The sequence below is a fragment of the Alligator mississippiensis genome, chromosome 4 (assembly GCF_030867095.1).
Source record: "Alligator mississippiensis isolate rAllMis1 chromosome 4, rAllMis1, whole genome shotgun sequence".
Lineage (NCBI taxonomy): Eukaryota > Metazoa > Chordata > Crocodylia > Alligatoridae > Alligator > Alligator mississippiensis.
Window position 1 is genome coordinate 153,949,616 of NC_081827.1, and position 22,538 is coordinate 153,972,153.

Consider the following 22,538-nt stretch of genomic DNA (forward strand, 5'->3'; position numbering starts at 1 on the left):
ATCTCTGTGTTTCTGTCTTCTCTGAGTATCTTTGGGTCTGTACAAATTACTCTCATTGGATCTGTCTGTCTTTCTGTGGACCTGTCTGCTGTGAACAAGATAGTAACTGCCTTTTAACTCTCCTCTCTCACACTGTCTGCTCCTCTAGCTCTACGGGCAATACACAGAGCAGCTCTCTGACTTTGCACAGAAAGAAGCAGCAAAACTATTGAGTGATAAAGAGGACCAAGGAAACAGCCAGCACCCACTGAAACAAGACACCCAGTCAGAAGTCAAAGAAAACCGGTACTCCAAATGCCAAGGTGGGACGAATTAGCTCTGCCAGCCAGTTAGGCTTATTTTGTTACTAAAAAAATTGGCAGACTAGCCAGATGGATGAAATTTAGGTGGAGTGAAAGGGGAAGAAGTAATCCTTGTTCTGGGTAAAGGGGGAGGAGGAGGACGGAGTCCTATTACCAGGAAAAGAAGAGGCTAGCCAAGACTAAATTTCTCTTCCATCTGCATCCCAGGAATACTCCAAACCCATTTGTCAGCATGGGAAGACTCCAAATCTTCTGTGCATAATACAGTGGGTTACAAATCTCTTTTGGAGCATGGATAGTTTTCTCATAGGGTCATATTTCTTGCTAGTACTCAAAGAGTTAAACATCCCAATCACCCCAAACTGGAGAGGATTTCACATATTTACTACAACAGCGATGGATGTGCTGGGTCTTCCAGCAGTAGGTTGTGAGCAGGAATTCTGGTTTTCTCTGTTTAAAAATCACAAATTCTCTGAGTAAAACCTCAAAATCTGTGTTTTTCTGCAATTAAAATGAAATGCCACTATATAAATAGGTATCAGTATAACACAAGGTTTTGCTGATATATTTGCAATTTTAAAGCAGTTTGGAAGCTTACCAGTGCCTCAATCATTATAATAAAACACATTCTAAATACCTATATATTTTGGCATTTGATTTTGGGGTTTTTATCATGGAAAATCAGCGCTCCTGACCCCTCTGCTCACCAGGATACAGGTCCAGCTGTGGCTGACCTCCCACTGCTTTGTGGCTCTGGGCAGTCCTGATATGTATGTGTCCTGCCCATGCTGTTAACCCCCACTCCCAACCCACAGCCCTGCTGGTGCCCCTCACTCCTGACCTGCAGCCCCTGGGCCCTGCCAGTGCCCCTCACTCCCAACCCAAAGCCCCCCCCTCCCTGGCCCTGCTAGTGCCCCTAACTTCTGACTCTCATCCCTCCAGTCCCTGCCAGTGCCCCTCACTCCCAACTTGCAGCCCCCTGGCCCTGCCAGTGCCCCTCACTCCTGACCCTCAGCCAACCACCCCCTTGGGCGTGCTGGTGCTCCTCACTCCTCACCCACAGCCCCCTGTCCCTGATGATTCCCTTCACTTCCACCTCAAAGCCCCCCACATCCTCAGCCCTGCTGGTGCCCCTTAGTCCTGACCCACAGTCCTCCAATCCCTGCCAGGGCCCCTATTCGTGACTTGCAGTCCTCTGTCACCTACTGCCCTGCTAGAGGGGGCCCCCAGGTGCCAAGGCTATGGGACCTGGCGGCTGCATCCTACCTGCTCCTTGCTCTGTGGGCACTAGCCACAGCTGGTCAGCAGTGCCCGAGCCCTGGCTGCCATATGCAGGAGATGGTAGCTGCTGCAGCTCGGGTGGAGTGCAGAGCTTGGCCCACCTCCCCCACCCCTACTCCTTAGGCAGCATGGCCAGAGTGGAGCTGAGTTGGAGCCCATGGTGGACAGAGGAGGATGCAGGCTTCCTGCTTCTGGCCATGGGGTGCCCCAACCTGCCCATCAGGGGCCTCGATAGCCCAGCAGGTGGGACCCCACATAGGAAGGTGGAGTGGGGAAGTAAGGCTTGGTGCCAGGAGCCCTGTGCCAACCATGCTGCCATGGCAAGATGCCCTCTGCACCCACCCAGCAGCATTGGGGGTAGCAGTGGTAGTGGTGGTGCAGTGCTGTGCCCCCCTGCTGCTGCTGAGTGAGCAGGGGGCACCTCACCATGGCGGCACAGCTGGTGCAGGTTTCCCAGCAGTGATGGCAGTGGCACTGAGCCTCCCCACCCTGCTCTGCCCTCCTGCACCAGGTCCTGTCTGCTGGGCCACAGATGCAGCCAGGCTGCAGCCCTGTGCCACAAATTTTGGGGGCATATGCCTCCTATGCCCCCCTAATGCATCATCTCAGGTGCCTGACCCATCCCCTGGTGTGCACACAGCCAGATGAACTGCCTGTGGTGCCATCTTACTCCCCTGCCAAGACCTGCAACTGCCCGTTCCCACCCTGGCTGTAGGCCCTGAGCACCACCCTGGCTGGGCAGCTTCCTCAGCCCCAGACCCACTCTTTCCCTCACTGTGGCTGCTTCAATCTGCCCCCCTCCTGCTCTCCTACAAGTAGTCATCTATGCCCCCTCTCCCCCCATAGACTTAACTGCAGGCAGCTGTGGGAGCTGTTCTCCACTGCTGCCTTGCTGTATTGCTGGCCATGTACATGTGTGCTCTTGCACAGATGCATGTGGTGCCCCCTGCGTTCCACTCCTCCCAGCCACAAGCAGATAGGTTTCCCATGTTTTTCTCCTTTAAAGGAGAAAAATCAGTATATTTTCACATTTTTCTGTGTCTAACAGAAAACCCTTATGATGTTTCCACCCGAGTTGGTATGTCAGCATACTAAGAGAAAGAAGAGACAGACAGGCTCTGACTGCCTCTCTTATTTCAAGACTGTCTCTCCTACAGACTGTGCTAGACACATCCAGAAATACGTTACCAAGAAACTTGGAGACGACTGGATTTTCCTGGTTCTGTTGGGCCTGGTCATGGCACTGGTGAGCTGGGGAATGGATTATGCCAGTGCCAAGAGCCTGCAAGGTGAGTTCCATTAAAGTACTGTAAAACTGCCTTGTAAATCAAGTGAAAATTCATTAAGTCTATTAGCCCATGTTCCAAATCTCTGAACACAGCACCCTCTAGTGTCCTGTTGAGACACTGAACTCAGTACTGAGAATGGAAAATGTCTCCTGATGAACAGGGATCTGGGTTTTCTGTTTGCTGCAGAAAAAGTCATGTTTTCCCCTTTAAAGGAGGAAACTGCAGGAAACCACAGGTTCACAGGTTTCCCCTTGCAGGCTGGCAACCTTCCAACCTGCAAGGAGCTGCTTGGGGCTGGGTGGAATGGGGGGAGGGCCATTGGAGGCAGGGGGTGTCATGTGTGTGCATGCATGCATGCACATGGCTAGCATACAACCAGGCAGGGTGGTGGGATCAGCTCGGGCAGCTGGATACAGGTAAGTTTGTGTGGTGATCGGGGGAAGGGTTGGAGGTCCAGGGCTTGGGCACTGTGTGGGAGACTGTGGAGAGGGAGGGGGATGTGAGGCACGTATGTGTGTGTGCGCACGTGGCAGGGTGTGTGTGGAGGGGATGTGTGTGTGGTGTGGGGGCTGCATGGAAGGGGGGAAGGTGATAGGGCTCCAGGGCTGCAGCAGGGCAGGGGGTGTGAGGTAGCACTCAGTTCTGCCACTGAACCCAGCTCTGTGCTGTTGCCACCCGGGTCTGCCTGGAGGTGCCTACCCCTTCAGTGAGGAATAGGGTGAGAAGGTCCTTCAGGGGTGGTGGGGAGCTGCATGGCAAGGTCGGTGGCATTGAGGGCCAGTGCCCATACTATCAGGGATGCTACCTGTGGGGAAGAGGGCTGTGGCCAGGCTGCCTCATGCAGTGCAGGAGCCCCAGCCCAGGGCAGGGGGCACCCAGAAGTTCCCTCCTCCTCCCTCCAGTCTGCACTGGGGCCAGACTCACTCCACCACTGCCCACATGAGCTGAACTGACCACAGCTGCCACACTCCAGCCCAGGCAGGACAGGGCTTGGAGCCCCTCACCCTTGTCCTGCTGCTTGCAGTATGGCCCCAGGCTAAAGCCATGCTCTGCTTCATGCGGCTGTTGTGGAGTGTGGTGCTGGTTCTCCCTGCTGTGCTGTAGCCCCAGGCCTAGCTGTAGCTTGGGAGTGAGGGGCAATGGCATGGTCAGGGGCAGGGCTTCTACTGGCCATGAAGTCCCCATCCCATCCAGGTCTGGCAGGCATGCAGCCTTGGGGCCACATGCTGTCGCAGGTGACAGCAGGTCACAGCCAGGCAGCAACCCTGACTGCCAGACTGCTGAGTGGGTAGAGGGTGCAGGGAACTCTCAGGGCTGCTTCAGCAGTCCAGCTGGCACAAGGGGTAGTGTCCACAGATACCATTTGGCCGGGCCCCTGAAGCTCCTGTCTATTTGTCCATTCAATTACTGTGGGCTCTAAGGCCCACCTGGCTAACTAGTAGCCCCTTTTCATGGGGACTATTGAATGAATGGAACAACTAAATTCTTGGGACAACAAAGGCAAAAACAGGATAGGAGTGATGTGAGGGCCAAAGGGTTAAAACATGAAAATGAGTGCTCCTGAAGGGGACACTGAGCAGAACCCCTTGGGCCACGCTCACTGGTCCTCAAAGGCATCCAAAAGCCAGCGGACACCACCCAGTGGTGCTCCGCTGGGAGGCGTGTGCACACCAGTGAGAAGAAAGCGGTCCCATAGTACCTGGGCACTTTCCCAGCCAGAGCCTCCTTCCTGATCATGTACAGAGCCCACTTGGCTAGGGCCAGGAAGAGGTTGACCAGGAGATCCTGGGACTTGGTGGGGCCATGGATGGGGTGTCCAAAAATAAAAAGGTCGGGGGTGAAGTTCATCCAGAACCTCAGGAGGAGGTTCTGGATGTGGAGGTGGAGGGGTGCAGCTGGGTGCACTCAAGTGTCATGTGTACCAGGGTCTCCCTCTGCCCACAGGACGGGCAGGAGGCCAGTCTGCCAGTAAAGCTAGCCACTTACATGCCTGTGGCCCCTAGAAGCTGCTGAGCTACTTGCCAGGGCAGCTTTTTATACAGCTGAGGCCAGCACAGAGCAGGTTTTTATACTGCTGGGCCCAGCACAGCTGCTGGCCCCGGGCTCTAGCTGCTCCTGGCTGCAGATCTGGGAGGAGCCAAGCAGGGTTATTTTGCCCCAAATGGCACAATTTTCCCCACATCAAAGTGCATGTTCGGGCATGTGCGCTGAGGCAAAAAATCCCGAATCAAATTTAAGCCATTTCTATTTGAGCTGCTACAACCACATGTGCCTGCATGTGTAGATGCACCCTAAGTGTTTAAATAAGTTCTTGATGGGTTGGAGTATCAATTTATTTATTTATTGATTCCTTATTTAGCATGGTTAATTTCTATGCCTTCCCCTGGTATAAGTTGTATCAGAGAAGCCATTAATCCTTAAGCCACTATCTCTGGGTTACTTTGTATAACATTATTTGTTTTATTGTATTAGTTATATTTTATCCCGTAAATAATTAAATTCTGTAAATAGTTTTATAATGGTCTGCAAGGTTGTTTTGATTGTCAGGGGAGGCTCTCCACTCAGGGACCCTGCAGCATGAACAACTGGTACCTCCTGAGACTGGGGGGGCACCATAGTAGTGAGTGGGGACTGCCCATAGGCACCAGCATCAGTGTCAGTGGTGGTAAGCAGGGACCACCTGCAGATGCCACTAGCCATGTCGGCAGTGAGGGGGGGAGGGGGGCGGATGGCAGGCAGCGACCACCTGCAGAAGTTAGTGGCGGCTTCAGCGGTGGCCAATCTTGGGGAGGGGGGGCACGTGTCCCCCTGTGCCCACATATGTGTCGCCTATGCCCTGCAGCAGCTACCCAAGGAGCTGAGCAGGGCCACTGGTTACCACGTACCCCAGGATCCCACTATTCAGGTGAGGGCGCAGGTAGTGTTGTGCCCAGAGTTACATTTAAATTAGAGAATTTGTGATTTTTAAACAGAGAAAACCAGGACTCCTGCTGATGAGATATCTTTACCACTCCCTGCAGCATAGTTTTTCTAGCACTATTCTGGGCCATAGGAGTCCTTACTGATTCGCAGCAAGAGTATCCCTGCCAAGCATTAGCTCTTGCAGAACATTTATGTTAACTTCAGATATTACCTTATGTAATTTTGAAAATGTAATGCAACAGGCCAAGTCTGAACTGTATGGTTTGACCATGGGAATTGTATTCATTTTAATATTTCTCTTTTAACAAATACAAATGCACACTGTTCCTCTAAGGCATCCTGCATCCTATTTTGGGTGGCCCTTTCTTGGTCTGAATGCACTCTTTGCATTCATTCAATTTTTGAGTTTTTTGTCCCCTAATACACATACATTGCTCCTTAAGCAAGAAACCTCTCCTTCACTGGTAAGACCCATTATGCAGTCAGTTCAGTCCCAGAGATGTTTTGGTTGCTGATTTGGCCATCATGTGCTTTGATTAGGTTTTGTTTAATGTTTACCTACTGCTTTGGAAATGCTAGTCACTGACAACTTCTCTGTTTGCCTACAGCTTACAAGTGGATGTACAAAGAGATGCACCCAAATGTCCTTATGCAGTACCTGGCCTGGGTCACTTACCCGCTCATCCTCATCCTCTTTGCTGCTGCCTTCTGCCACCTTGTCTCCCCACAGGCTGTTGGTGAGGGCAGGGGGCTTGGGAATATGTGTCTTTGTGTCTTGCTCTCTGTTCCTCTATCTCTTTTCTTTACTCTCTGTCCTGTTGCTTTTCTCAGGGTCTGGAATTCCTGAATTGAAGACTATCATGCGGGGAGTGGTCCTCAAGGAGTACCTCACTCTTAAAGCCTTTGTGGCCAAAGTTGTAGGCCTGACAGCTGGTCTGGGAAGTGGGATGCCTGTAGGGAAAGAGGTGAGTGTTTATCTGTGTCTATTAAAAGCCAGGGAAGGAGAAGTAGGTATAGCTCTCTTTGGGCACTGTGATGTCCTGGATTGGAAGTGAGCATAACAAAGCTATCTCTTCTGCCTAAAGGTTTCTCATCCTTTCACTATTTCTGTTTATTTCGCTGTACTTCCCTATAACACTGATTTCCTCCTGGCTATTTTCCTGGGTCATTGAAAACATTGAGAGAAACAGGGTTAAAATCAGATGCTAAGATATCTTCAAGCCAGCTTTCTCCTATCTAAGAAGAAAAGTGAGAAGGGGAAAGAGAAGCCAAGATTCATAGATTCATAGATTCATAGATGTTAGGGTCGGAAGGGACCTCAATAGATCATCGAGTCTGACCCCCTGCATAGGCAGGAAAGAGTGCTGGGTCTAGATGACCCCAGCTAGATGCTCATCGAACCTCCTCTTGAAGACCCCCAGGGTAGGGGAGAGCACCACCTCCCTTGGGAGCCCGTTCCAGACCTTGGCCACTCGAACTGTGAAGAAGTTCTTCCTAATGTCCAGTCTAAATCTGCTCTCTGCTAGCTTGTGGCCATTGTTTCTTGTAACCCCCGGGGGCGCCTTGGTGAATAAATACTCACCAATTCCCTTCTGTGCCCCCATGATGAACTTAAAGGCAGCCACAAAGTCGCCTCTCAACCTTCTCTTGCGGAGGCTGAAAAGGTCCAGTTTCTCTAGTCTCTCCTCGTAGGGCTTGGTCTGCAGGCCCTTGACCATATGAGCTGCCCTTCTCTGGACCCTCTCCAGGTTATCCGCATCCTTCTTGAAGTGTGGTGCCCAGAATTGCACGCAGTACTCCAACTGCGGTCTGACCAGTGCCCTATAGAGGGGAAGTATCACCTCCTTGGACCTATTCGATGCACGATAAAGTGCCATTGGCTTTTCTGATGGCTTCGTCACACTGCTGACTCATGTTCATCTTGGAGTCCACTAGGACTCCAAGATCCCTTTCCACCTTTGTGCCACCCAGCAGGTCATTCCCTAGGCTGTAGGTGTGCTGGACATTTTTCCTCCCTAGGCGCAGCACTTTGCATTTCTCCTTGTTGAACTGCATCCTGTTGTTTTCTGCCCACTTGTCCAACCTATCCAGGTCTTCCTGCAGCTGTTCCCTGCCCTCCGGCGTGTCCACTTCTCCCCATAGCTTTGCGTCATCTGCAAACTTGGACAGAGTACATTTCACTCCCTCGTCCAAGTCACTGATGAAGACATTAAAGAGTATCGGTCCAAGGACCGAGCCCTGCGGGACCCCACTGCCCACATCCTTCCAGGTCGAGACCGACCCATCCACCACGACTCTCTGGGTGCGGCCCTCTAGCCAACTCGCCACCCACCGGACTGCATAGTCATCCACGTCACAGCCTCTTAACTTGTTCACCAGTATGGGGTGGGATACCGTATCGAAGGCCTTCCTGAAGTCTAAGTATACGACATCCACCCCTCCTCCTGTGTCCAGGCGTTTTGTAACCTGGTCATAGAAAGAGACTAGATTAGTCAGGCACGATCTGCTCGCCACAAACCCGTGCTGGTTTCCCCTCAGCATAATCTGCCCTGCCGGGCTCTCACAAATGTGAGCCTTGATAATTTTTTCAAAGACTTTGCCAAGGATGGAGGTGAGACTGACTGGCCTATAGTTGCCCGGGTCCTCCTTCCTCCCCTTTTTGAAAATGGGGACCACGTTGGCCCTTTTCCAGTCCTCCGGGATTTGGCCCGTGCGCCACGAGCATTCAGATATTCCCACCAGTGGCTCTGCAACGATGTCAGCCAGTGCCTTCAGCACCCTCAGATGGAGCTCATCCGGGCCTGCTGACTTAAAGGCAGCCAGTTCTTCCAAGTGACTCTGCACCACCTCAGGATCTACGCATGGAAGTCTGGCGCCTTGCTGCTGCCTCTCTACAATCCCAGTGAGAGACTTGTCGTGCCCCTCTCTTAGGAACACTGAGGCAAAGAACTCGTTGAGAAGTTCAGCCTTGTCCCCCCTGTCTGTCACCAATTGTTTCTGCAGAGGTAAAGGCTCTAGGGAGACTTGAACTCATGACCACTGACTTCAAAAAACCAGTGCCTTAACCACTGAGCTATAAAGCCACACAATGTGTGATGTTCTAAGAGAATGGAGAGAGAGGGCCAAACCCTGTTTCATTTTTATGTGCCTAAGTGCCATTTACATAACCATGTAGGGTGCACTCCCATGAAAGCATATGGACAGTTTGTGGCTCCACCAACTGCATGTGCTGTATGTGCATGTGTTCACTGCACTGCTAATTTGCAGTGCAGAGGTTTATGACACTGAAAGATCCCCAAAAAAACTGCGCCAAAAAAATATATGGCACAGCACACGTGGCTGCATCATGCGCTACCCAAAATCAGAACCTGGCCGGCCAGAGCTGCACTCCAGCTGCTGGCCAGGCTCTGCGTGCCCAGACAGCTGCCACTGCAGCCTAAAGAGGCCCCCAGGACCCCAGGTAAGGCTACTGGGGCCAGCCCAGGTGCTGGCCCCAGCCTTCTCTATCCCACCCAGGGCAATCTGCTGCACACCAAAGTGCACATACAGTTGTGTGGCGGGAACAACTAGCAGCGGCACACATGTGCTGCTGCTATTTGTCCATGGGGAATTGCATGTTTCCGCTCATGGGAATGAGCCTTTAAGTGCTATTTTGGCATTTACACAGATTTTATATTCTGTTTCCATCTGTGCAATATCTCCATTTACCAATGGAGGGGTCCTCACATGTTTTGGCCCGTTAGCTTGGTGGCCATGGGCACTTACCCAGGGAGCAGGAGATCCTGATTTGAAGTCTCATTCACCCACCAGGGGGTTGAATCTATATTTTTCCAGCAAAGCATTTGTACATTATGTTATGCCCTGAGATCCCTGTTCTTCTCCTCCCCCACCCTTTGAACCTGGTCTAATAGACGGTGTCCATCTGACAAAGCCACATGCCATCTGGCTTGCTCCTCCCTTGACCCCCACATGTTCCACATAATTTTGCTTCTTGGCTGCCAGCTTTAGCAGAAGGGAGGAGGATGCCATTGTCCTTGTGGCTTTGCTGGGAAGTGGAAGTTGCAGGTTCCAACCCCTTCTGACCGATGGTCTCCTACTACTGGGATAAAATGTGAGAGGGCTGCCTTCCTCCTCCTCCTAGTTACTACTTGCAGTTTTCCTCTGGACACACTTTTGGAGATTTATATAGCAGTACATAGAGACCAAGGTGATTCTGTTCTGCCACAAAGCTTATGATCTTTAGCTGTTAAAGCATGCTCAGAAAGGATGTGCAGGTGGAAAAAGAATCTAAAACTTGTGTATATGCTAAGAATGGCCTTTATACACCTATGCAAATGCCACTGAGATATGCAAAAGGTGACTTGATCTGAAGTGCTAAGACCAGTGTTTATTAACACTTTGTCAGTAACACAGTGTGACCCTTCCACTTAATTCTCCTTTCATTTCCTCTCTCACAGGGTCCCTTTGTGCATATAGCCAGCATTTGTGCTGCTGTGCTCAGCAAGTTCATGTCAATCTTCTGTGGTGTGTATGAGGTAAGGCACAGGTTTTTGTATGTAGCTGCCCTGAAGTTCTCTGGTAGGGCAAAGTAATTCCTTCTCTGGAGGAGAATAGCAGTAGCATAACAAGGGTGGGGTGACTGGGGCAGCTGCTCCAGGTGCCTACTTGGGGTGGGGGGTGTGGAATGGAAAAAATGCTGCTGATGCTGCCATGCAATTACCCTAGCAGTGGCAGCAACCAGAAGTTGCCACTGCCCCTGCGTGGCAAGTGCTTTGGGTACTCAGTTACATTGTTAAACCTCTAGAGAATAGCATAGGGATGCATGCAAAGTGTTGATAGGGAGAACGTACCGAATGGGATTTAATAAGCTATGATAGACCAATCAATTACAAGACAGAGGAAGTAGCAGTGAAAGATCAGATATACAACTCAGTAAATTATGAGGGACTGTCCAGGTGTTTACAGAAATATGTTAGAGGACACACTAGTTAGCAATATGGACAGCCACGTTGTATCTGATAACCTTTGCCCCTTTGTAATCCTTTTGGCCAGATTCCATTCCACCTATCAGGCATGTAAGCAGACTTAGGTGCTTATGTATATTCTTTCCACCCTCCTTGAATCCCTGAAAAACTGTTCATGCAAAAGGTTGGTGGACCTTCTCCTCCCTACTACTTTTTTATGACTCAGCTTTAAGAGTAAGATGACTGCCTGTTACAAAAGTAGATGCAATCATAGACTTGAAAAGAGTAGAATAGAATTGCACTTGGGTACCTAAGTCTACTTAGATGCTAAACAGAGGGAATAAATTCTGACCCTTTCCTTATATACAGACATGCCAAGTAACTTTTATATAAGGAGCAGTTTGTTCTAGAAGATACATATATAAAGCATAGCTAATCGTAGAAACCATCTACATGTCTGCTACAGAAGTAGCCTGTGTAGTGAGAAAATCATTGTAGTGACCAGCTGTGTATTAGTGTTTCGATAAACTATGATTACATACATTGGCTGGTTCTGTGTACAAACTGATTCCTTGTAGAAGCCGGCCGTGTAATGTTACTATAAGAGATGTTTATAAAGATTGGATCAGAATAAAGACTAGTGCACAGCACAGAGATTGGTGGCATGCAGATACCACTGTAATTGCAGCACGGTAGACCTGTCTGTGCATACTGACCAGATATCGAGGCTAGAGAGCAGCTTACCCTACTAAAAACTGGCAGTGTATAGAACCTGGCTCACTACAGAAGAGATGGCTGCATCTGCTATTGGCTGTTGCTTTGTTTCTGACAACGTGAGGACTAACCTTGTGGCTGAGCTCCCTCTAACCCTGGCATGCCCTTCTGTGGCTGGGCTTTCTGTTCCAGAATGTGTACAGGCAGCTCGATCTCCTGGTGGCGGCTTGCGCAGTTGGAGTTGGATGTTGCTTCGGGGCTCCTCTTGGAGGCAAGTGTCTTCTTATATACAACATCTTACATATACCACATTTACCATCTAACTATGAAATCTCATACAGCCAAGGGAGTCCTACTTAGTTCCTTTTTAGTTTTGTGGTGAAAAATGTTCCTTTTCTCATGTATTCACAGAGAATAAAAAGAAAGGGAAGAGAGGGAGAGGGCTTTTGGAAAAAAATATCAAAGAAGTGAGATGTGCCCAGGAATTGTTATTAATATTGGTAGAGCCTGATGGGTCTTCATGTACTAGGAATATCTCCCAAAAGAGTTTGCAGGGAAGGGGTAACACAGCCTACACAACCATTAAGGACCTCATCAGATGGCAAGAACCAAAGAACAAGAAAGTCAGGAACCAAAGAACATCACACGAGGGTAGGAAGTAATGTTGGTCACAGCAGATAGTGAAATCACTCATGAATAGGAAATCACATTACTGGTGAGCACAATAAATGATTTATTAATAGATAAAAGATAACAGATACTTTGAAATATGACTGTGGAGCAAACATGCAATAATTTATCCACTTCTCACACTCATAAATCAGAGTAACTTTTTTAGCTTTCTAAATGTAAAAAACTTACATCTTCCTATATCTAGGATCAGCCAAGGATCTTGGTAACAACACCACTCAGTCAAAGGAGGGAAAACTGATGCATCCATCATTTTTCATTAACTGTTTCCCTTTTTCATTGTGCGTGTTGGACAATGCCTCCTCATCCATGGCTTGGTCATTCTGCTTAGTACATTGAGTGTACTTGATTCTTATAGTTGTCTAAATATTGTGTGATTTCCTTAGGGCAAGCCTTTAGATGGAATGAGTAGGGGCTACTCATCGGGCTACAGTTTATACAATAAATTGGGCTACAGTTCATACAATAAATTGTAGCCCAATTTGCAGAAGGGGTTTGTTGTATGATGGCTTACCATGAACAAAAGAAACTAGTTTGGCATCTAACCAATAAAAGTTTCTTTGATACTGAGTGAACTAGAAAAGTCTAACATGAAGAAAAGAGGAATCAAGCTCAGAAGGCGAGACTAAGGGCTATATCTAAGGATGGAATAGCAGCCTAGGCACTGCCTTAAGGGAGAGGTTAGATTTCAGGCTGCCTAAGAACTGGGATAATGGCTATGGTTGTGAGTCAAGCATCTAGCAGATGAGCAGACTGTGACTGGCTAAAAACCAGCAGCAGTGTATAGAAGGAGTGGCATACAAGCAGGAGACATGAAGTTGTCAATCTCTGGATGATAGCAAGACAATGAAAAGGGAATCCCCTACCAGAACACAGGCTATAGTGCTGAACTCCGGCCAGTGGAGTCTGCAGGCCAACACTTCATTGCCATTAGTATTAGTATTATTGCCCAAGTCATTAATAATATCCTATTTAGACCTATAAGATAACATTTTTATTTTGTGTTGTTTTTGGTCACTTATGCAAGCAATAAATATCAAAACATTAATTTGAAATGGAACAGGTTCAAATAAAGACTATTAGGTTTATTAGGAAACTGGAGAACTTATCACGTGAGAGCAAAGATTTGAAAGAATTTGGCTTGTTAAGCTAGGCAAAATGAAGGGGTATAGAGGATATGTATAAATGCCTTCATGAGGTGAATATAAGAGTGGGAGAAGAATATTTGGTAATCTATGATGTGGTTGAAAGGAAATTTTCTTTTGCTTGGGAAGTGTCTGGTAATCCAGTGGTTCAAGGTTTTTGCTGGTTGCCTGTAGAATTTTTTTTTTCTCATGAATGCCTTCCTTGGCTTTTGGAATTTTTTTTTTTTACTTCCTCTGAAACATTGAATAATAGATATGGTACAGATGGAATTTGACTAGGATACACAGACATTCCTGCTGGTACTTGGAAGTTGAAGTAGTTCAGGTGCCTAGCTGCAGGGCCTCACTCAGGGTCAAACCAAATGCTAGATTTGCAGTTAGGAAGCAAATTTTTCCCAAGTCACATTAACAAAGACTGCCTTTTTTGCTAGCATGGTCCTCTTTCTTGGGTCATCTGACTATATTAAGCCAACAATTCCCATTCATAGCCGTATGAAGGCAGTGATGGTGCCCTTGTCTCCCTGGTTCTTCACCTGTGGTGCATTATAGTCTTTTTTTAATGGGGCATTTTGTGGCTGTGGTGTATGAGAAGGATTGGGGTGGACAACTTCAAGGACATTTTAGGAACTTGCCTGTCTACAAATCCAGGAGACTGGATTTGATGGCCCAAGAAGTCCTGTCAAGTCCTATGTTCCTGCATTTTGATACATGCATCAGATCATTACATAGAATGTTACTGAGATTTTTGATAGGTCAAAATCACTATCAGTACAAGGCCTTGCCCTTCAGGTTTTTGACAAATCCAAGGATATGGACACGTATCGCATACGTTTAAAGCGGGCAATTATTTTGGGTGGAGGGCTGCTCACCAAGTTTTGGCAAGCTATCAAGGGCCACATGGGTAGCCCCACCCCTTGATAGGTGCTCTGCCCCCTGGTCACCATCTTTTGACCAGAAGTGCTGCTCCCTAACCCCTGACCTTTGCCACCAGAAGTCCTCCCCTTATACCCAGAAGTACTCCTTTCAGCAAGGGGTTTTGCCATCTCGGAACCAGAAAAATACCAAATTATATTCTAAAAAGTGAACATCTAAAACATTAATTAATTTGATTTCAAACAATATTTTGTCTTGGTTTACATGTGTTTGTGTAGTGTACATAGAGGTGATTGCACAGTAGCTTAAAATGAAGTCTTATGTTTGTATATTGTGGGGGTGGGTGGCTATAGGTTTGTGGGGAGGCTCTGGATGTGTGGGTATGTGGGGTGAGGGAGCATGTGGGTGTGTGTGTGGATATCTGGAGTGTGGATGGGTATGGGGTTTGTGGGGGGATGTGGATGGGGGAGGGATGGCTGGAGTGTGTGAGGGGGTGTGGATGTGGGGGTCTGCATGTATGGCAGTGTGAGGGGTGCAGGGGCATGTATATGGTGGGGTGTGCATGTTGGACTCACCCTACGAACACACATGCACACACTGCCCCTGCCTACACACACATACACACACACACACACACTCTGCCTCTGCCTGTGTGTGTGCACACACATATCGGTGTGGACCTGTGCTCCCTGGTCGGGTGATGCAGCCAGGAGCCATGTGGTGCTGGAACAGGGCAGGAGCAGGAAGCAGGGAAATGGCTGGGGGTGGGTGGGGCTGGGCTCCTGCCTCCTGTTGCCAGCTTCCCCTGGGTCCTACTGCCCCTGCCTCCTGTCATCTTTGACAGGCAGCCAGGAGCAGATAAATATTTTCAGAAATTTTAGGGGCCCCATGGGCCAGATAAAATGGCCTGTCAGGGGCTGTATTTTGCCTGCCCCTGATATGGGGTAAGATAGCTTTTCCTCCCTGTCAGGAAGCAATCATATTCTGAATCTGGTATATTAGGCACCAAACTTCCCTTGTTACAGCGTGTTTATTTAGCCTGTAGAAGTTTGGTGGACAGTTTATGAAAATACTCATCAGATCATGAATCCGTACGCAAAGATTTCATTCTTCAGGACATCTTCTTGCACTAGTGTTATAAGCACTCTGACCTCACAAGCTGTCAAAAACATTCAAAACTTATGTTTCAGTGGAAGCCTGAGTCCAGGACTCCTGTCTGATGCTTTCCTGAACTCATGGATTGGACATTACTATACACCAATGATTTTCAACTGGTGCGTTGTGAGACTCTTTCAAGAGTGCTGTGGGGTGCTGACCAATATTAGCATAGTTAGGTATGCAAATACCTATACTTGATTTACAAGACAAACCCATACACTTCAAATAGGAATCTACAGTATCAAAAACATCTGCCTTGTTGTGATCTTTCTGACTTCTTTGCAACAGAGGAATGGCAATTTTTTTTTACCACAAAATCAAAACATTGAACAAAATTAGCTTTTGAAATGAGGTACTGCTAAATTCAGAAGAGTTATGGAGAGGTCTCTGGAGTCTAGAACATTTTAGAACCCTTCTGTACACCTACCTTCTGATCCCTTTAATCCTCATAGAGCTTGGTAAGACCAGACAAGACACAGTCAAATATATTTTGATGGCTCTGGTATGGCAGACAGCTTGGGTTCTTGCACTTCTATGCCTCTTTTCCACACCAGCAAAGGATCTACTTTGTCTGCTTCTAGATCTGCCTTCCCTGTAAGGAAGGATAATCCAATGCCTGGATTTGAAGTCTGTCCACTTCTATGACCTGGGGGTTGGTTGCCTGTTGCTGATAGAAGGGCTCCTTTTTTTTCACTGGTTCATGCATGACGTCTTGATCTGCCTTTATGAGACAGCCTTATGTTCCACAGTGGATGAGTTCCTCTTCCTGATGCAATAAGAAATCTCTAAGAATAAGAAATGTGTAACACTGATACCCAAAAATATGGATGATTTTTGGGAGTTGAAATAGAGTGACCCATCCTCAAGATTGGACAAAGTATACCTAGCAACAAGCTTGCACTACATCTGTCCATGAGTGCAAGTTGAAGTAGATTTTCCTCAAGCTACTGAAGGATCTAAATAAAGTGTTCCTACTTGCAAAGGGTCTAGGTCATGCACTGAACCTCACTCTAGTGTATTTGGTGTTCTTTGGTTCCCCATTTGAAATAATGGCAATATGTTCCTGTTGCACACATGAAGGTTGCTTTTCTGATGGCTAGCGCTTAGTGAAAATGGTAGAGAGTGAGCCCTCCTTGCACTGCTGCCTCTAAAGGACAGCCCATCCTCACCCTTCAAATTTCTATTAGAGATGGTCTTGAAGTTCAACTTTCAGTTCTCCACATAATTCCTGAAACCACGTATGTTTAGGACAGAGGCATTTCTTTTATATTTCTTTGATAACCTTGGTTATGAAAGATACTTTGTTTTTTTCTTACAGACAAATCTGTATAAGTCACTTCTTAGGGTTTTTCATTTTATTTTATTTTTTGTGGCCATAGCAAAAAGAATGAAAGGAAAAGAGTCTTCAAATATAATCTGAAATCTATACAGGGAAGGAAATAGCTAAACTGTACCCATTTACAACTATTAGAGCATACTCTCCCAGAGTTCAAGTAACAATGGCATTCATCTTAGTTGCTTTACAACTGTCTATCTTCATGTGTTCATAAGACACTGTACCATCTCTGGAGCTTCTAGATTAGATACTTGATTTGACAAAGAAGTGTAGAATAACTGAATCATAAAAAGTAGGGATGTACGAGACCCCTGAAGGTCAAAATGTCCCCCAGCTGGCCAAAATGTCTCTAAGGTTGGCTACATAAGGCACATGTTTGCATATGGGCAATCCATATCAAAGAATTCCAGTTACTGTACTGGTAAGTAACTTTTCATTTTTCTGGTCATTAGTCAACTCTTTACTCAAGGGTCCTTCCATTTGGATAAAAGATCATCAAGGTTTAAACAACTTTCTGTCATTAGCTCCATTATCCAATAGAGAGGTACAATCAAAATGGACTTTCTAATTAGATACATGTAGTGAGTCCTTAATATCAAACAGAATTCATAAGTTATATTTATGGTAGTATAAGAGTGATGTTGTAGCTAGGATGGCCCAGAAATTATGTGAAAGGCAAGGATTTCATAAGGTGATATCGTTTATTGGACCAACTATGTAGCTGGTTATATTTAAATCTGTTGTAAGTTATATTTAGGCATATTGTCCAAATCAGCAGAAAGGTGGTAGCAGCAGAGAAATAAATCTCTTTGTATATATACATACAAACTGAATGGCTCCACGAGTCTTAAAGAGTGTAGAGGCAAATACCTAAGAATACTGAAATACTGCATTGCCATTTTTTCATGGGGCTTTTCAGTACATAACCATGATTTCATACTTTCATAGTTGGTAGGGTCAGAAGGGACCTGAGCAGATCATCAAGTCCAACCCCCTGCCATGGTAAGAAAGAGCACTGGGGTCAAATGACCCCAGCAAGGTGTTCGTCTAACCTCCTCTTAAAGACCTCCAGGGTAGGAGCCAGCACCACTTTGCTTGGAAGTTGGTTCCATATCCTAGCCGCCCTGACTGTGAAGTAGCACCTCCTGATGTCTAGTCTGAATCTACCCTCTGCCAGCTTGTGACCGTTATTTCTAGTTACTCCTGGTAGTGCTCGGGGGAACAGGGACTCCCCCAATGCCTGCTGGTCCCCTCTGACTAGTTTGTAACAGGCCACCAGATCCCCCCTCAGCCTTCTCTTGTGGAGGCTGAAGAGGTTCAGGTCCCGTAGCCTCTCCTCGTAGGGCCTGCCCTGCTGCCCCCTGATCATGCGAGTGGCCCTCCTCTGGACCCTCTCCAAGCTGTCCACCTCCCTCCTGAAGTGTGGTGCCCAGAACTGGACGCAGTACTCCAACTGTGGCCTGACCAGTGCTGTATAGAAGGGGATAATCACCTCCTTGGACCTGCTTGAGATGCATCTGTGGATGCATGATGAGGTACGGTTGGCCTTCCTGACCGCGTCCCCACACTGCCGGCCCATGTTCATTTTGGCATCAATAATGACCCCAAGATCCTTTTCTGCCTCTGCACTGACAAGAATGGAGTTCCCCAGCCTGTAGGTATGCTGCTGGTTCTTCCTCCCCAGGTGCAGCACCTTGCACTTGTCAGTGTTGAAACCCATCCTGTTCTCATCTGCCCACCCCTGTAACCTGTCTAGGTCCAATTGCAGCCTATTCCTCCCGTCTAGTGTGCCCACATCCCCCCACATCTTAGTGTTGTCAGCAAATTTGAACAGGGTGCTTTTTACCTCCTTGTCAAAGTCACTGATGAAGATGTTGAACAGTGTAGGCCCTGTTTAACTTCCTGATTCTGACACAACTGCATGCAGAGGTCATTTCTTTTCTAGCTGCCTGTTTTTTTTAGTTCATTTCATACCGAAAATAGAAGCTTTAATATCTTCTCCTTTTTGGGCAGATTAATTTTCAGGCCATTTCCTGTTTCAGTACATATTTTTCTGAGGAACTATGTTTTCCTTTCCTTTAATTTTTAAAGAGTGGATTTCAGTGGGTTTATTCAAGGCCATAGTAGGGCTGCCTATACACATATACATGTGCTTGGAAGGAAAGGGGAGGGGCATTTTTATTAGAGTAATTCCTGGACAGCTGCTCTAATTAAAATAGCTCATCATCACATATTAAGTCCCTCTGCGTTTCAAAATGGCCACAGGGGTGCTTTAACTAAAGTTCATTCATTCAGCCCTATGAGGAGAGACTAAGGGACCTGGATCTCTTCAGCCTCCGCAAGAGAAGGCTGAGAGATGATCTTGTGACCGCCTACAAACTTATTGTGGGGGGCCGGGGTGGGGGGGGAGGAGCAAGGAACCAGAGCGCCTCTTGGGGTAACAAGGAACAATGGTCACAAACTGGCAGAGCAGATTTAGGCTAGATATCAGGAGGAACCTCTTCACTATAAGGGTGGCCAGAACCTCTTCACTGTAAGGGTGGAATGGGCTTCCAAGGGAGGTAATGCTCTCCCCTGCCTTGGGGATCTTGAAGAGAAGGCTGGATAGACATCTGCCTGGGGTCATCTGACCCCAGTGCTCTTTCCTGCCCAGGCAGGGCGTCGGACTCGATGACCTGTTGAGGTCCCTTCCAACCCTAGCATCTATGAATCTGAATCTGTAGAGGGTACGTACTGAAATTAGTAGATGACGGGTGTAAAACTAACAAGAGAAAGTACTTCTTACGCAGCGTGTAGTTAACTTGTAGAATTAATTGCCAGAGGAGGTGGTAGACACAGATAGCATAGCCAGATTAAAAAAGGGACTAGATAAATTCATGGATGATAGATCTATTAATGGCTAATGTTTGGAGATGTTTCCTTTGGGATCTCTAAATCAATAATGGTGGATGTCACGTAGTTTGATGTTCTCCCTGTATAAAACATTAATTTCTGCCACTGTCAGAGACAGGATACTGGGCTAGATAGACAATTGGTCTGACACTGCATGGGACTTTTTATGTTCTTATTCATCTCAATGAGCCACTTACCTCTAGCTTGCTTGTCTCCTCCAGACCTCAAATAGCTACTCTTTCTGGAGATCTAGGTGAATCTCCTTCAAGAGGAGAATGCAAATTCCCTTTGGATGAGTGTACTCTAGAACCCAGGTCTCCTTATCCTTGGACAAATACCCTAGCTTTGGGGCTAAAATATGGGTGGGTTTTCTCCTCCAGCATCAAATGATCACTAGTTGTAGGATGTTCCCCCACCCTACTGCAACTAAAGTTTTAGGTCTTACTCCATTATGGAGTGTTGTTATAGGACTGGACTGTTGTTGTAGGTGTGATGATCCAGGAAATGTACAAAAGACAAGGGCGTTTTTGTGTTATCTTTTCTTGGACCAACTGTATTGCTGTGAGAGATGTTGGGCAAGTTCAGGCAGAAGTTGACCAGCAGATATCACAAAAACCCTTGCCTCTTGAGGCCTGGATGATTCTGTTCTGCCCTGAAGCCAGCATGGCTACAATGCAGTTTCTTATGCATGCTCAGAAAGGAAGCATAGGGCAAGCATAGTCACACAAGTGAAAATAATATCTAAACTCTGTGAACGTGCCCAGAATTGCAGTTTTGTGACTACATAAATAGGACTTAGGTGAATAAAGGTTAAATCAGTTTTAACCTATTATGTATATGCCTTGATTCAGTCCCTGTTTTATGTCATCCCTTTTTAATTTTTGTATCCAGGAGGAAGGGGTGAGAAAGGGAGAATGGATATGCAAAACCCTTGGTTGGATGAAGGGGATTTGGAAACAATCTGTAACACCAGCTTTTAATTCTATCACTCACTCTCCTTTCTCTTCCCTCCTTTTCTTTGTCTGTCTGCCTCTTCCATCTCTTCTACTAGTAGCAGCCATATTATTACACGGATGTCCTGACGGTGGGTTGCGCTGTGGGGGTCGGCTGCTGCTTTGGAACACCACTGGGAGGCAAGTGGTTGCTGACTTTCTCTATTCTTGGGTTCTACAAGCCCTCATGCCCAACACTGTTCTTTCCCCCCCTCCCCCCAACTTCTTTCCCAACACTATTCTTAGCCTGGAATCTCTCTCTGACAAAAAAACTTTGCTTTAGTAACTGTTCGTGATGGTTTTCATATGAACTGCCTTTATTTTCAACCCTGCGGGGATATACTCTCCTGGAGTGAGAAAGGGATGCTGTCTGAATTCTGCCCTCATGCTTCTGCCATTGTCTTAACTCTGTCCTGTTTGCAAACTTTTTTTGACCCAAACATGATGGTACTATCAGCAACTGATGGCAGGGAAGGGTGCTACAATTTATGGGGAGGCACCTATGATAGGTGATATGGCAGTAGTCCAGCTGACAATATCTCTTTTTTCTCTAGGGGTCCTTTTCAGCATTGAGGTCACATCCACTTACTTTGCTGTTCGTAATTACTGGCGCGGTTTTTTTGCTGCCACTTTCAGTGCATTCATTTTCCGAGTCCTTGCTGTCTGGAATAAGGATGCAGGTAAGATAAAAACTGTGACCTCTCAGTATGTAGTGCCTAGACAACTTTATTAAAGTATATCCCCTACATCTTCTAAGACAAGAAATACTAGGATTTGTGAAATCTTGTCTATTATCCTACTTGTGTGCCTGAAGCAATGACAAAGAAAAGAAGGGGACAATGAGGACACAGGCATAGACAGATGTAATGTTGTTAGTGCTTCAGGTATCTTAAAAATGGAATCAAATGAAATGTATAAGTGCTACACCAGGGGTTTTCAACAAGTGTACCCCTTTATATTTTTTCTTGTTTTTAAGGGGTGGGGGAGGGGGCAGATTGAGGCCCCCTGTGGTGAGGGAGGGAGTAGGGCTGAGGCAAGGGCAGGGGCAGGCGCTGCACACCCAGGGCAGAGTACGGGATGGAGCCAAGAGAGTGGTTCATTTTGGGGGTGGCTCCCACCACTGCACACCTTGGCAGAGACCCGGGGCGGGGGGGGGGTTCATGCCCCCCAGATCTCCAGTTCATGGAGTGGAGGCAGCTGCTGCTGCAGGCTGGACTCTGCACCCTGGTCCCACTGCCCCAAGAGCCATGCAATACCATGCCACCAGGTGGGTGCCCCATCCATCCAGCATGTGTGCAGCCCACAGAGGGGCACTGCTCCCCCACTCCCACTCCTGGGAGCGGGCACAGGAAGCAAGCTGAGGTGGAGGGCAGGGAGCTACCACATGGGGCTGGTGGCAGCCGACATGCCCCTCTCCCACCTCTGGGTAAGAAACAAAGTATGTGAATGTGCCAGGGGAGATGCTGCTGCTGGGCCCCAGGACGCACCCCATCCCTGCCTGCCTGCCTGCATGTACCCACCCATGACCTGTCTAAGTACTTCTAGGGGTATGTGTACCCCCGGTTGACAACCCCTGTGCTACACTATAGCTCAGCAGAATTGGCATGAACCAGTGCTTTTCAGACTGTTCCATGGAATCCTGGGGTGCCACTGTAGGTCATCAGGGGGTCCGCGGAGAGACTGGGGGTAACTGGGAAGCAGACCAGGAAGCAGTGCCCTACCATTGCTGTGCTAGATTGCCTGGCTCTGTGTCAGGGTAACAGGGTCGAGTGCCAGGGACGGCCATGATGCCTCCTGGTGGCCCCATAAACCATGCCCTGTTCTGCCTTCAAGGTACCCTCCACTCCTTGGCCACTACACCTAGATGTACTTATTAGATAGAAAGGGAAGTTGCCTTGACAGTTCAAGAGCCTTACTCTGTCCAATAGCCAGCAGGTCCCTCCTGAAGACCACCAGCCTAGATCTTGCCCTTAAGCAGCA

General features: G+C 47.6%; 1 protein-coding gene across 1 annotated transcript in view; it reads left to right on the forward strand.

Annotated features, from left to right (window-relative positions):
- The window catches only part of CLCN1 (chloride voltage-gated channel 1), a 73,824-nt gene that overhangs the window by 22,084 nt on the left and 29,202 nt on the right, over window positions 1–22,538 (forward strand). The window contains exons 2-8 of the mRNA XM_059726249.1: window positions 149–302; window positions 2,741–2,872; window positions 6,403–6,531; window positions 6,626–6,759; window positions 10,252–10,329; window positions 20,621–20,699; window positions 21,113–21,238. Coding sequence (XP_059582232.1) covers window positions 149–302; window positions 2,741–2,872; window positions 6,403–6,531; window positions 6,626–6,759; window positions 10,252–10,329; window positions 20,621–20,699; window positions 21,113–21,238 — 832 coding nt within the window. The remainder of the gene's footprint in view (window positions 1–148; window positions 303–2,740; window positions 2,873–6,402; window positions 6,532–6,625; window positions 6,760–10,251; window positions 10,330–20,620; window positions 20,700–21,112; window positions 21,239–22,538) is intronic.